Here is a 15,891-nt window from a genome sequence, read left to right as displayed (position 1 = left end):
AATGATGCCGCCCTAATTAATTATGCAGTTGGGAGGTTTTGCATGGCAAGGCAGGCTGGACAGCATCATAACCAAAAGCTATATTTAAAGGGTGTCAGGGCATCAACTTAGCCACCATTGAAGAAGAAGATGGCGCGCCACTCACAGGGAACTCCTGTTCCCAAACTCAATAACGCATCCCTGGAAATCCAGCTGAATGTGGTGGAGGCCAGGAAGGGCACCCTGTACCCAGAGGATGGAAAGAGGAGGACTGCGTCATCAAAACACCCCTGCATGGGAGGAAGCCTTCAGGGAAGTAATTGCCCAGGGCCTTCATCAAGGAACCATCCTGCAATGCCAGAATAGATGAATGACCTTATCTTCACTGCAGCCAAAGAATTTTCTCTTGTTTTAAGCTTTGCTATAGCTGTGACAGCTAATAGATCAGATGTGTTGATTTTAGTACCAGGCAGCACACTAATAATTTGCAGTAATTTTAATAGAATTAAATTGAGTCTACTGGTGTTTGTGCTTTTATTCAAAGGCTCCCTTTGATGTATTGTCATCATTTAATAATTCCTGTTTTAAAGAATCTCCAATGAAAAGTGAAATCAAATCTTTTTATAACTAATACTACAAAATGGGATGCCATCTGGAAGGCCCAAAAAGCTATGCTAGTATTTCAGACTTTGCTGAGATCAGCTCATGATGGGAACTGCTTTGCTGTTTCCCATGTATTTATAGTTGCAAGGATTGGTTGAATTTTAGAATTGGTTCTCTCTTTTTTAAATTTATTTTCCCCTTCCTCACCTTTTATCTAACACTCCCCTGCCCTCACTATTTGCCTGACGGAGTTTGCTTGCTTTGCTTGCAGCCCAAACTGACAATGGCAAAATGCAGACGAAATGTGGAGAACTTCTTAGAGGCTTGTAAGAGAATTGGTGTACCACAGGTATGTACCCTGTTATATTTCAATAGATTATTCTATATATGACTGTTTTAAAACTCTTCTTTAATTGCTAGTGCATGATTGATTTTACCATTGTAGTGAGCTTTTGGTAGACACTAAATACATGACACCGTGGATCAGCCAGATCTTTGAAAAAGATTTGAAACCAATGTACATATTGTGATAACTTCTAACAAGTATCCCTGCTGATTGTCCAACCCAAGCATTTCACTCACTGTGTCCTTTCTTTGCTCTGCTTACCACTCAAACCTGGATTTTCCTCGGTTGCCCCAGCTCCATACCGTTTCCTCCCACTAATTCCCTTCTTAAGCGTTCTAGCTCCCATTCCCACTTCCTAGACCAACCTCAAATGTTCTATCTCTGAGTAGCCTATTCCAGTGAAATCTAAAGTGAATTCTGCACAGTTCCTATTTCCAGTATTGCAGCTGGCCTCCACTGCCCTGAAAATTGCCCCTTGTGCATCATGACCAGCTTCCTTGTTGTATAGCAATGTGTAACTCCCAAGATTTCTGTCTTATTGATGCTGGGACTGTGAGCAGCACATAGAGAACATAAATCTAATCTCTGGTGCAACTCAATGGTGAACAGAGTAATCGGACTGAGTACCACAACTGACTTCCCTCATCACCCACACCACATGCACACTGCAGCACTCCTCGCCCCCCTCCCCCCAAGCTCTGCCCCGCCCTGCCCCACCCCACCCCTGCAACCTAAGCTGATTCTCTAACCACTACCCTGAACACCCCACACCTGAATGTCGACTCCCAACCTGACTACCCATTGACCTAACCTGACTACTACTTCGACTTGACAGATTATGTTACCTCTGACCAGACCTCCTGGTCATCCCTCAACTCGCTCACCCACTCACCCTCAATCACCTACTCATCCTTTGAAAGCACACCTGCCCTTCTGAGCCCTTTAAAACATATCTGAACCCGGTGGCTAATGTAATTAAAAAAAGAGATGTATGTCCTCTCTTCACCCATCTTTCCCTTAAAAGGCTGCACTGACCCATCACTGCTGCAGCTGGGATCAGAAGTCCTGACTGAAAGAGATGCAGATATCTTCACAGTCAAGACATCCACCATCAACATTGACCAGAAGATCTAGGCCTTTTTTTTCTGCTAATATTGAAATTTAATTTTGTTACCATGACCAGGACTGCTGAGTTAAGTGAATTTATTAGGCAAATTCTGGATTCTAGGATGTTGAGGGTTTCTGTTGTGCAGTTGAATCTATTAGTAACTGGAACATTGATTTTTAGAGACTGAATGTCAAACCTGTTTTTAATTATGTGGTTTTCTAGGATTTTTACTCCAGTTCTGAGATTGAATTGTGCAGCACCAAATATTATTTTATGAAATATATAAACTTGAGGCACTAACTATGTTGTAATAAATCTTACAAGAAATCTGCCTGTAACCGTGCAATTCTGAAGCTTTGCAACCGAATTTTGGAGCGGGGTTGATATGCACTGTATATTTTAAATGTAGACCATTCAAACTTACTGATAATTAATTTTGTCTTCTAGGTCTGCTTTTTTGACAGGTCATTTGTCACAATATTTATTTGCTGCTAAAAATTATGATCTAAATTTGTATCGTAAGCTATTTGAGGATTTTCCTAATTTCAAAATTCTGTTTTCAGTGGTCTAGGTCACGTTTCAAATTTGAATTGAATGTTTTGGGGAGGGTTTGGGTGGTTTTAAGGAAGGTGGCCTGATGAATCTTTTAGCTGCATATATATCTGCATGTGCTGAAAAAGCTTTCAATTCTCTAACAAACTATAACTTAATATATTTGGACTGTATTTAGACCAGATCATAATTTTCCTGCTTGCTGTGATTATTTTGATACCGTGTTTGAACATGACAGCATATTGTACATACCATTCTCTCAGACAAAAAATTTCACATACATACATCCTGATTCAGTTGTGACAGTGGAGCAGTTCCGGCTAAGAAAATTAAGGAGCTGTATATATCATGCACTTCATCTCATTGCCACTGTTACTTTCTGTAACACTTACCCTGCCCAATTTTATTGTTCATACCATATTGGAATAAAGAAACTTATGATCTGACTCGATGTGAGCAATGCCATGGGACATCTTTAGCAATTGAATAGCAGTGGAATACGTATTATGTATCAAATAATCTGCAGACCACACAAATGAACCTTATACCATAATGCTGCAATCCTCGTCTTTGCATGTTTAATAAATTGTAAAATTTCCTCTGCCTATTTGCATCCAATTGACTAACAGTGGTACAGTCATATAAATACTTAAAATTTATCATAAAGAACGTAACATTGTGATCAACTGGAAAGGGTTTGAAGAATGTTCACAAAGTATTGTCTTGTGTTTTACGCTTTCCAATTTAATGTTTCAACAATGTATCACATTCCTTCACACTTTTGTTAGATGATCTGGTCTAAATCCCTGTTTTATGTTAGCATGAGTGATAAAAGACAGTATCCATCCTTGAAGTTTAATCACCAATGTTCACCATGATAGTGGTTTCAAGTTTAAAATATTTAGCATTTAAATATTAATAAACAAATTTGGAGGAAGCATTAATGTTTTTCATATTTAAATTGAGAAGGTACAAGGCAAAAATATTATTTCCTCTGTTTAATTTCCTCTCTACTGTGTGCTTTTGCCTGGTGGGAAAGAGGGATATTTCTGCTTTGCAGCTAGTTACTATCAGTTGTCCAAGCCATCATCCCTTCGAATTTCACTCCTTGGTATCTGCTTGTTGCCATACTTCTTTCTTCACTTTGTGGGAAATCAAATGCAGAAATGCTATCATAACAAGTTTCATATCCAAAGGTTGCTTTAAACTACTGTAACTTTTGTATATTCTCTGATAATTATAACATGTAAGAGAATATGAAACTGTTAAAAGGTTAATTGAAATAAGCAACCTACACATACGATGTTCGATATAATCTAAGAACTAGTTTTTGAGACATGACAAACAACTAAAATTACTCATCTTTTATCCTTGTCCTAATGAAATTCTTGGCCAACCCATTATAAAACCACTATCTTACAAGCATTTTTTTCAGAAAGTAACTCAGGAGTTTCCGTTTTATTCCTTTTACCAACATTTTTCAATCAATGCTTGTGCAATAGGATTGATAATAAATGAAAGGTGAGCATTTTTAGTCTCGCCTTTCCTTGCTAGAGCTACAATTTTGTGCTGACGTGGTGCTCCACAACACAATCTGGCCAACAACTAACAAAAACCCAGCGGTAACAATGATGCAGAGATGATTGGAAATTGAAACTGATGCTGTAGCTACCACAGGCCTATTCTAGTGTTCAAACTTTAACTTGGGTACAAGAATATAGTTAAAAAGAGCAACAGAAATCTGTTTCAACTTCTACAGTGCAGAAGATTTTCTGTATAAAAATGATTTGTTAAACTGCCTTGTTAATTTGAAACAAAGTAATCCAATAGTTTTTTAAAAGTTAAATCTAGGAACTCTCCAAAATCACAGAAGGAAAGGTGAAGGTAATTGGAAACTATGAGCAGGATTTTCCAGCTGCCTTGCCCAAAACTGGAAAATCCCGCTTGAGGTTAACGCACCTTTCCATGGTCTGTCCATCGCGCACTCCGATTCCCTTAGCAGGTGGAATGGGAAAATTCTTCCCTGTAATTAAGACTAATACCTTAAACTGGATACTGACTTTTTGAAGTTAATTATGCACCTTGTGTTTATTGTGCATGAGTCTGAAATGGGGCAAAGATAAAAGTAATTCTAAGTAAATGCTGCATGCTGATTTTCTCAACTAATTTTTCTCTATCGTTTCTCTCCTGCACTCACTGAAATATTGGAAGGATGACCTTTGCTCTTCATCTGATGTGCTCCAAGCCAACCTCCTCAGCACTCAAAAGACGGTTGACATACTACTGACTTTGGGAGCAAGCATAACCAGTCCTGTTCTCACCCCTCTCTCTGGTGGCCAGCTTGCAGGCTTTGCTCTCTTTTACATCAATGTGATGCTTCTGCTTTTTGCTCTGTACCATTGGGTCACTGTGTTCTAATTAGAAGAGAAAGTATGTTTTAAGGGGATGGGGGAAGAAAGAGGGAGATTGTGCAAAGTACTCTTGGCCTTAATTGAAACAAAACGTAGAAAATATTTCCAAGTGGAACCACAAGATTATTTTTCATCTATGCTCCGACTCCTAATACTTTGAAACGGAAGCCATTCTCAGTGCCTTTCATACTATTTGTCTTGACATTTAACAGATTTGTTGTTGAAACTTCACTTTTTTTGTTATTCATTATGTTCAATCCACAGACCCACTGTTTGGCTGAAGAGTTAATTTTTTTTGGCTGACGTTATAAGCCATTCTCACTAAAAAGTTCTTGAAATGATTACTATTACATCAAAATAATTTTGGGTCTGCCTTGTTATCAGATTAAAATATTTTCAAAATAGCAACGTTCGTTTTACACTTTTGTTGGACTAATTCTAAAGGCAGACCCTGTTGTCTGTTGGAAAATGGATCAAATTGTGTTCACCTTAATCAGACTTTCATCCCCTATTTTCCGAGAGTTGTAATAAGCTCCTAGGAGGAGAAAGGCAATACGTTAAAACACTGGATCTTCAAAAAATTCCTTTTTTTTTTGCCTACCAGCACTTGTCTCTTGATTATGTTTGAAGCGCCTGTGATTGAATCCATTATATTAACAAAAAGTTAACCGTGTCCTTTCAGGTGTGGCTGAGCGGTTAGTGTAGTAATTGGTGGTTGCAGAAATATCGATTATCTTCACATACTGTGAATTTATTCTGCACTTTTGAATATGTGGAGAAGTCTACAAATACATGCTATGTCCTTGTTTTCCCTGCATTATTACTACTGCATACATTAGCTTTAAACTACAAATACCTGATGAATCAATTAAAGGTCACAGCAAGAATGGATAGCTTCAGTGGCAATAAAATCGTCTTAGTGTTTTGCTTAATATAAAGAACAGAATTTTTTTTAAAAAATCTGTTTAACTTTTGTTTACACCAGGTGTAACCAATATCCAAATGTCTTTAATCCTGCCCCATAGTTAATATTTTCAACCTCTTGAAAACTGATCAACAGAAACGAAATGTAGTCAGTCCATTAATTCAACTTAACATTGTATTTAGAGGATGTAATAAAAACAAATGGAACACAAGAAATAGGAGCAGGAATGGACTATATATTCCTTCAAGCCTACTCTGTCATTCAGTATGATCAGGCTGAACCTGAGCTTCAGTTCCACTTTCCTGCTCATTCCCCATACCCCTTGATTCCCTGAAAGACCAAAAAGCCTTAAATGTATTCAAGAATGAGACGTCCACAATCCTCAAGAGAAGAGAATATGAAAGATTCTTGTAAACCTCATGTGGGAACAGAAAAAGCCTTATTCTGCTGAACCTTTCTGTTTTATAAATGGCACAACTTACTTTTTCAGCAATAGGTGCTTACCTGTCCAATTGTACCGCCATTTTTATTTGACACTTTTGATTCTGCTTTAAACATGATTGTGTAAAAGAAAACTCACTGACACAAAATTGGAAAACTCTTTCCTTTAAGTCAGGGATATTTTGATACCAAAAATCATGACAAGAAAAGTTTGCTTTTTATGTAGTCTCATGTCACACTTGATATTTTATAATCAAATATTAGTGTCTTTTTAAATTTCAAGCACAATCTTTTTGATAGATAGGTAACAAATAATCAGCATCCAACTATTTTTGTTCATTAATTTACGCTCATTAACAGGCTACTTTCTTGCACAACAATAAAGAAGGTACATATTTTGTTCAATAAGCCTTCAAATTTTAATGTGGTATTCAGAACAATGATTGTGGTGTTAGAGTTAGTGGCTACTAGCATCTGAAATTCACTAGTTAGAGCTATGTTTATGTGGCCAGATATAAAGCTATATCAGACCTATCACATTTTTACAGTGCAGAAAGAAGCCATCCTGCCCGTTGTGTGCACCAACTCACTGACCTTTATTCCACTCACATTATTTCTCTCATCCAGAACCATTTTCTACACTTACTAATCACAACATCTCTACTTTTGTACCAAAGATGAGGCCAGTCTGTAACTTATTGACTAAAAGGCGTGCATAAGCATTTGTAAAATTGATTGATTTTTGAACAGTAAAGGAAGTAAGGGTTATGGTGAGTGGGCGAGTAAGTGGACCTGAGTCCAAGAGACCTTACTGAATGGTGGAGCAGGCTTGAGGGGCCAGATGGCCCATTCCTGCTCCTAGTTCTTACGTTCTTATATTCTTAAACTATGATTTGTGCACCGCAGTATCCAATGATGTGAGACAATAATTCGGAGAGCTAAGTAAATGTTTATCAAAAGGAACATGATCTGTTTTAATAAATAAATGCTTTTTCTCCATTACTCCAAATTTTGTTCTTTGTATCTCCTTTCCCACAACCCCCTCCCATAGCTTGGATATGGTTCCATTGGCAGTGCACACTCTCCAGTGCCTTGCTCAGATGGTTGTTATTCCTGTGTGAACCTGGACAATGTGTCTGCACTGTTTGAACCAAGTCCTTCGTGCACCCTCTGCCCACAAAAATCACTTTCCAGCAGGTTAGAAACCAGGAGTGGGAATGTTGGGTTGATTTATTTTTTATTATCCCTTGAGAACAATTTTAACAACTCTATTTCAACTTGACTGACGTTATTTGAATCAGTTTAAATGACATGAACCTGGGACGTTCATGGTCCCACTAGATATTGTATGTGATCACTTAACCAGCATAGGGCATTTACCAAATACAAATTTGCAGTCTAATCTGAGTAACTATGGAAGTAATAAGTTTTGTAGAATCATATGACTGAAGAAACAGCAGACAGTATTTTCTAACAGGAAGTATCAGTTGTCTGCTAAATAGAAAAGTATTTAAAATTAAAATAACTCTGAGGATGTAGTGGGGCACACTGAAGTGCAACATTGAGGATTAATTCAAGATTACTGTTGGTCATATGTAATATGGTAGATTTGAATCTATAAACTGTTTAAATAACAGTTTTTTTAAAGTGCAACTTTTTAATTCATGAGTACATTGCCAAATGAGAAGTTGGAACTTATTTCTGGAAATTTCTTGAAACATTTGCTTTTCAATGAATTTTCCAATCTATATAGGTTTTTTCATTTAATAGTGAAGGTAAATATCAATACTGATTAAAAAGTCAAACTTATTTATTTTTATTATAGATTTATACTTGTTCTTTGTCATTTTTTCTGGAATCTTTATCTTTAATGAATAGTATTTATATAAAACTAAGATTGGAGAAGAAATGTAACCATGCTGTTTTTTTTACATGTTTTAGCACTGAGTCTGTCATTTTTCCAAATTGATGAGGAAAAGCTTAACTTTGAAAAAAAATTGCAACTTGTTTCACGATGTATAACTTTGATAGTCTGAATCATTAGTTGGTATTTTAGTCCCTAATATTATACAAAAATTCCTGTGTAACAATAAGTCTGCAATTAATTAACATTTCTTTAATTGGGATTCATCCAGGAGATCTATTTGCTGCCTTTTATTCATATTAAATCAGTGTTTTACACGTGCATGTTCAGGGTGCTGCTTTTTGAATCCTGTATCTGGAAAAAAGGGTCTTTTAATCAAACCTGACCATAACACATTTCATTTTGAAAACTTGTCATTCCTCCCAGGCTAAAGCAATCATTTTTAGTTTGTATGAGGTTTCAAAATATATATGGGTATCCAAAGATCCCCAGCCAAGAGCAGAGGTTTTCTTGCTTTTGTTGCACTTCCATCTTCTGGGGATTTTCACAGTAACTTCATTGTAGTGTTCATGTAAGCCTACTTGTAACACTAATAAATAAACTTAAACATAAACCGTCAGTCATATTGTGGGCACAGGTGCAGGGAGGTCAGAACTAGGTTGTGAAGTTTAAAGTTCTGTTGGTGGTGTTTGGTTAGGGTTAGATTTCTAAAGTTAATATTGGCAAATGCATCCCGCCCAATTTTGTTGCTGCCCATCAACTTCCATCAGTTAATTTGTTTGCAAGCAATTAATGTTCACAAGTTAATTTAGATGTCATTATATTGTCATCTTGTTTTTCAGATTATTTTTGTATTTGGTTTTACCTTTTTGTATGTATGTCATTTGTTAATTCTGTTTTTCTCCCCTCTCTTTTATTCCCTTCCCTCTCTCTTTTTATTATTTTGTTTAGGATCGATTGTGCTTGCCCCTTCACATTCTAGAAGAGAAAGGATTGGCACATGTAGCTGTGACTATAGAAAGCCTGCTTGAGCTCGCCCCAACTAAACAGCACCATTAATCAACTGTCTAGAGACAACAAGTGATGGGCACCTCACACAAGAAACACTGTAACAGCACAATTGAATATGCTCCAAGTTGGTTTCCATCGTAATCACATTTATCACACTCTTTAGCATCTGCATGATAGTTTTCTGACATGCCAGCACTGTCAGTCAGTTGCTAAACCTGACCTTCTTGATTCCTTTGTTGTTTCTATTTTCAAAAATACAGCACTTGACCTGGGTACCATAATCCAAATTTTTCCATCGCATTGAAATGGTTATATATTGCACAGAGTGTACCAACGGTGCTAGGAATGGTGCAGGATATCTCCCATTGTCATTGTGTCTAGCAAATTAGCTCACAAATTCATTTGATTTCTGATTTGGCATTGTTTAATGTTTACCTGGTGGCCAGTAAGGTAAATTTTATCATGAATGATCTGATCCATAAATGGGCATAATAAATTCAGCAAAATCTTAGTCAGTATCATTTTAGTTCAGTTTCAAGGGCAGAATGTTGTGGTTCCCTGCTAGCAGATTTGCAGGCTGGAAAGGTCTATAAAATTGTGGATGCCAATCTGCCCGTCTCAACTTGGCTATGATTTAACAGGCAGTAGCAGAGGCCTCAAGTGGCTCTGGTGACAATTAAAGCCCTGAAGTAGCCAATTAATAGCCACTTAAGGGCCACGCTGAAATTGCAGCTAGCGGGAGAAGGTCGTCGTCATGAGGGTAAGCCTGTTTGATCTTCAAGCAGGAAAGTGAGTGGTTGGTGCTCGTATGTGTGCCCCCTTTTCCAATTGGAGGCATAATCCCTGACCACAGAGCCTTCTACCCTGGTCCAGCACAAAGTTGTCACTGTGATGCGGGCTCTGTGTCTTCTATTCTTTATGCAATTGACACCAATCAGATGGAGAAGGATGGCCTATCTCAAGCCAATTAACATTCGTTAGAGCTTTAAGTGGTGATGGGGCAACCTGATGAAGCATTGGCAAGTTTGTTGGTAATTCATTAGCAGCAAGATGAGAAACTCCACCTGCAATAAAATCTTGACATAGGAGTAAAAAATTCACAACCAGCAATAGAACCTCTTGAGATGTGTGCAAAAATATTCTTTTAATGTTGCATATTTCCTGATTGACAAGAATTGGTGTGAAATTTTGTACTAGTGCATGAATATCTAGTCAGCAGCTTTTTTTGGAAAAAAATGGGTAAATTTTGCCAGAAGCTAAACTCAACTGAATATGCCATAGTTCTTATAATGATGTTTCATGGTTACAAATACATTTCCAGAAATGATGCACTGTACTCTTAAATGGATCAGTACTGTATGATTTGTTCCACATTTGGTACAAAGTTTTCCTTAGTCCTGGTTATGTATTTTGTTTTCAGAGTTTTTTCTGTTGGCTTTGTGTATTCATTTTTAAATCTAAGTGGTTAATTGTGCTTCTCAAAATTTATCTTTCATATTTGCTAGATTATATTCATACAGTTATACATATGTATTTATTCATAGCACACAAGTATGATTATACAATCACGAAAGGACCCCTGGTTATTGAGTAACGTAGTGAATAGCACTTTATTATGAAGTAGCATTGATGATGTCAATCAACTTTATGGCATCAGAAAGAAACTTAACTGTCTGTGGTGTAGGTTTACTACATGAATTATAGAATAGCACCTTCCACTATGTTCTTCTTAACTTGTGTGTTTCAATTATTATGAACAGTACAAAATAAATACACAGTGAGAAATAGTGAGATAAAGTTCATGTTAGTTTTATATGAGCACTTATCCATCTTTTTATGGCTTATTTAGCGGTGGAATGACTTGAAAGAAGTTCCTCTTTAAATAAATTGTGTATCCATTGTTTCTCATGGTGTATTCTCTATTTAAGCATAAATGTACACTTGCAAACCTTAAATGCTTAAAATTGCAAGTAATTGATTAATCCTTGTAATTCACTTTAAACAATTTGGATGTTCACACCAAACTTTTGTCACAATCTTTATCAAAATTTATTTTCATACAGTTGAGTTCAGTGTTTTCTTTGCTTGGGATGGTTTTTAAGTGCGGCAAATGTTACAGCGCAAAGGAATTTTTTAAATTAATGATTTGAACCAATGAACTTTTGTCCCTATAAATACATTCCATGTTTTCTAGTTTTTATATAACTGTTCACATCACTCATCAAATCCAGCATTGGTTCAGATTGTACTGTTTTGATTTTGTTATGCTGTATGTTTTTTATGATTTAGATACCAACCTAGTTACATTTCCATTTTTGTTCTTTCAAGTCCAATTATTAAAAAATCAGATTGGTAACAATCCATTGACCTTTTAAAGGTTAAGCTAACCCAAGTTGGAAGCAGGATCGGGTTAAAATCATTCACATTGGAAGTGAGCTGCACAAGCCAGTTCACCTATAGTTTTCACCTGACATGTTTTCCCTCTTCAAAACCTCTTGAGCAACAAGGTAATCATTCTTCACAGATAGTAGCAGATAGAGCTGGAACCACTTGAATTGCCTATTATTGGGACAATTGCCACTTGTTTGAGGGCCTGATTCCAACTCAGAAACACAAATGGGTGGATATGTAAGTTGTGTGGAGGACAGCAAGAGGCTGCAAAGAAATACAAGGCAACTTGAATGAGCAACAAGATGGCAGATGGGAGTATTATAAGAAATGTGACGTTGTTCATTTTAGTCATTGGAATAAATGGCAGAATATCTTTTAAAAGGCACGAAACTTGTAATTGTTGATGTATAGAGACTAGGGTGCGTCAACGCAAAGAACACAAATATTACAAAGAAAGCATCGGAGCCAGAAACAGTTAAAGTTCCAAGTTCAGTATGGCTTCAGAAACACATTTAATTCTGTGTTTGCTGATGCTGCTAGACCTGCTGAATTTTCCCAGCACTTTTTTTATTTTTGATCTCGAGCATCTGCAGTATTCATAGAGCTTTTATTACAGAATTAACATATGGTTTGCGTTGCATCAGGGATACAGGTTTGATTCCAGCCTTGGTTGACTGTCTTTATGGAATTCGCACATCCTCCTTCCGTCTGTGTAGGTTTCTTCTGGGTGCTCTGATTTCCCCTCTCAGTCCAAAGATGGACAGATTCGATAGATTGGCCATGTTAAGTTTCCCCTTGTGTCTGAAGATGTCTAGGTTAGGTGAATTAGCCATGTCAATATTCAGGGTTACAGGGATAGGGATAGGGTGGCGGGCGCTGAGTAAGATGCCCTTTTGGAGATTCATTGCAGACTTGATGGGCCAAATGGCCTCCTCCTGCAGTGTAGCGATTCTGAGATGCAGAAAACAATTAGGAAGATAAAAGGCAAGTTGGCCTTTATTGCAAGAATAAACAAGTCTTTGCTACACTTTGGTAGGACTTTGGTGAGATCACACCTGGAATACTGTGTACAGCTCAGCCTCCATCTTTAAAGAAAGATATACTTGCATTGGAGGCAACATAGAAGGATTCAGTAGATTGGTCCCTGGATGAGAGGATTGCCCTATGATGAGAGGTTGAGTAAATTGGATCTATGTTCTCTGGAGGTTAGAAGAATGAGAGGTGGTATCATTGAAACATAGAAGATTCTGGAGGGGCTTGACAGGATACCGTAGGATTATTTCAACTGGCCTGGGTAAATGTGGATGCTGTCTCAGGACAAGGGACTGATTATTCATGACTGAGATGAGAAATTTCTTCATTCAAAGGGTAGTAAATCTTTGAAATTTTCCATCCTGAGGGGTTTGAGGATACTACATTGCACGCTATATTTAAGGCTAGGATTGACAAGGGATATGAGGATTGGGTGGGAAAATGGAGTTGGAAACCCAAGATCAGCCATGATCATATTGAATGGTTGAGCAGACTAAATGGGCAATATGGCATACTCTTCATACTTTTTGTGCTCTCACAATCTCATCCTTTAAAGCCAGACGAAATGAAATTGTGTCATCTTTTTCCAGATTTTTTTTTATTTGGTAGAGGCAAGTAGGAGTAAAGAGCAGAATGAGGAATATTGTCAAAACTTCCATCAGTAGTCTAACATAGGATAGTCCATCATTGGAAAGCATAACTCAGATTATATTTCCTGATTATGCTAGAGTGAGCTAGAGTCAGTGAAAGGATGGGGGGATTAACTCTTGGCAAGCAAAAAAAATTTTGCCTGCCAAATTTTAAAAGATTGAGCAGTACTGAAACAGTAAATTTGCAGCTGCTAAAAATTAGTTCTAGTGCTTCTGACTAGTCACTGTGCCCTCAACTAAATAATTCTTAGCAAATAAATCAAATTGACCAACTTTTATGTTTTACAACTGGCATTTAAATTACTGTACTTTTTTCTGTGCAATACTTGTATGGTTATTGTCTGTTGCTAAGCAAGCTGCTTCCAACACTATTTTTGAAAATAGACTAATTTTGAATCCTGACATAAGGCAGTTTTGCTGCTGTTTGTAACTGTGCTATAATAGAGCCCTGAATAACATTAAAAAGAACCAAAAAGTGGAAAATTACAACTGAACATCGGAGAAGTGGCAGAGAAAGATTTGCTGCTTAAGGTCAGAATTCACACCACCTCAATCTGAATTAAAGTGCATGCTAAATTCAGATAGTTAATAAGTAGAGTTGCGAGTTGGATTCACTTCATTTTTATTGCACAAATTCAATAGGAAGAACCATTGGTAGAAATGAATAATGCTTTAAGAAAGCATTTGTTTAATTTATGTTTACCATTCACCTACAGATGGTAACTTCCAAATCTTCTTTCCAAAATGTATGAGTTTTCAGAAAATTAATATATTGTAACTCCTGTTCAGATTATCACTCACTAGGAAAAACAGATCTGATTCCAATTTGTCTGTTTGTTATCCTGTATTCACCTAACGGAAATGGCATAGTTTCATTAAATAAGTTGATGGGAAGAAAATAAACTCTGGAAAATATCTTATTAAACAATACTGTACCTAGATTAAGACGTTTCAGTTCATCCCAAATAACGGCATGAGAGTTGAATGGTTCAGACTATTCCTTGAAAAACTCCTCAGATGTATTCCAGTTTATAAGTACAGTTACTGTATCTTGTTGTTTGTGTTTACCCAAGAAACATTCTCTCAAACATTTGAAGATGTTCTGACACTCTTTTATTGTGTATTGGTATATTTTCTACTGTTTCTGAATCTAATTCAAAACTACATCCTGTAAAAAGCAGTTTTCCAAGGCTGTAGGATCTTGACTATATGCCACAATGAGAAATGCTTATGAAATTTTAAGTGCCTAATTAACTTCCTTTCAGCAGAAAAAATTGTGTTTAGTCAATGACAATTCACATTGACCTTTAAAAATTAATTTGGTTCGAGTTTAGAGTCACTTTGGTACCAGGATGAAAGTACGTTCTTACAGTCTTTGAAATGAGCTGAGGTATATCAAGTTGATTTTATTGCTATCAGCCTTTTGAGCTGAAAGAAATTGAAACTGACTCATGGGAACAAAGTAATTTGCAAGGATAATAACCACATTTCCTAACTACCTGGATCCAATATTTACTTTTAAGTCTGTGGTGAATGTGCGTGGGTGACTGTGTGTCCAGTGTAGTTTGTGTTTGTTTTTCATTTGTACACTTTGTTGTAAATATATTTGGTATTGTAGCTGCTCTCATTGTGATCATTTGTACACAGTTTTGGAAATTTTATGTGCACCATTTTTCCTTTAAAAATTGTATAAATATTATAGCTCCTCTGCAGGGAGCCATCAGACCTGTTTCATATGTGTATGTTTTTGCAGCTGGAGGGAGACTGGATATGTATTTGTTTTCCTAACTTTTTTTATGATTGACTTGTTCTGAAAACTTGGAGGCCTTGACTTTGGTTATGTTATGTAGATATTTATCTTGTAAAAAAGCGTGTTTGTCAACTCCAGCTTTGCTGTAACTGTCGACTTTGTACATATGTATAACATACAGCTTATGTTTATGAAGCTTTTGTGATGAATAAATACTGTACATTGGAATTGGCTTGAAGATTTGCATATTTAACTCTGACAAACCATTAAATGCATACCCAATTTTTTTTGAGAAATGAAAAATGCTTACAAAAGAAAAGACAAAGATTTCCATTGGAGTACTAATCTTTTAGAATAGTCTGGCTCTTTTTATTCCTTTTCAGGATATTGGCATCGTTGACTAGGCCAATATTTATTACCAAACTCTAATTGCCCTCGAAGGTGCTGATGAACTGCCTTCTTGAACCAGGTGGCAGCATAGTGGCACAGTGGTTAGCATTGTTGCTTTACAGCGTCAGGGACCCAGGTGTGAATCCTGGCTTGGGTCACTGTCTGTGCGGAGTCTGTAGTTCTCCCCGTGTCTACGTGGGTTTCCTGCGGGTTCTTCAGTTTCCTCCCACAGTCTGAAAGACATGCTGGTTAGGTGCATTGGCCATGCTAAATTCTCCCTCAGTGTACCTGAACAGGTGCTTGAGGAATTTCACAGTAACTTCTTGTGACACTAATAAATAAACTTAAAAACATTGTAGTCCCTGTGGTGTAGATACACCCAACATGCTGTTAGGGAGGGAGTTCCAGTGACAATGAAGGAACAGTGCTATATTTCCA

At 36.9% G+C, this 15,891-nt stretch overlaps 1 protein-coding gene across 13 annotated transcripts in view; it reads left to right on the top strand.

Annotated features, from left to right (window-relative positions):
- Window positions 1-15,285, top strand: part of lrch3 (leucine-rich repeats and calponin homology (CH) domain containing 3) — a 137,024-nt gene extending 121,739 nt beyond the window's left edge. For 8 of the 13 annotated variants that reach the window (XM_080185778.1, XM_080185774.1, XM_080185777.1 and 5 more), the window contains 3 exons: window positions 854-931; window positions 4,800-4,958; window positions 9,181-15,285. In XM_080185778.1, coding sequence (XP_080041904.1) covers window positions 854-931; window positions 4,800-4,958; window positions 9,181-9,288 — 345 coding nt within the window. In that variant the 3' untranslated portion in view covers window positions 9,289-15,285. Of the gene's footprint in view, window positions 1-853; window positions 932-1,952; window positions 2,072-4,799; window positions 7,563-9,180 lie in introns of those variants that run through there. The other 5 variants (XM_080185776.1, XM_080185772.1, XR_013886332.1 and 2 more) reach the window with 4 other exon arrangements.
- Window positions 15,286-15,891: the final 606 nt, after the last annotated feature.

Source organism: Carcharhinus amblyrhynchos, chromosome 3 (assembly GCF_965287045.1).
Source record: "Carcharhinus amblyrhynchos chromosome 3, sCarAmb.v2.hapA, whole genome shotgun sequence".
NCBI lineage: Eukaryota > Metazoa > Chordata > Chondrichthyes > Carcharhiniformes > Carcharhinidae > Carcharhinus > Carcharhinus amblyrhynchos.
This window is presented reverse-complemented; position numbering and strand designations above follow the sequence as displayed.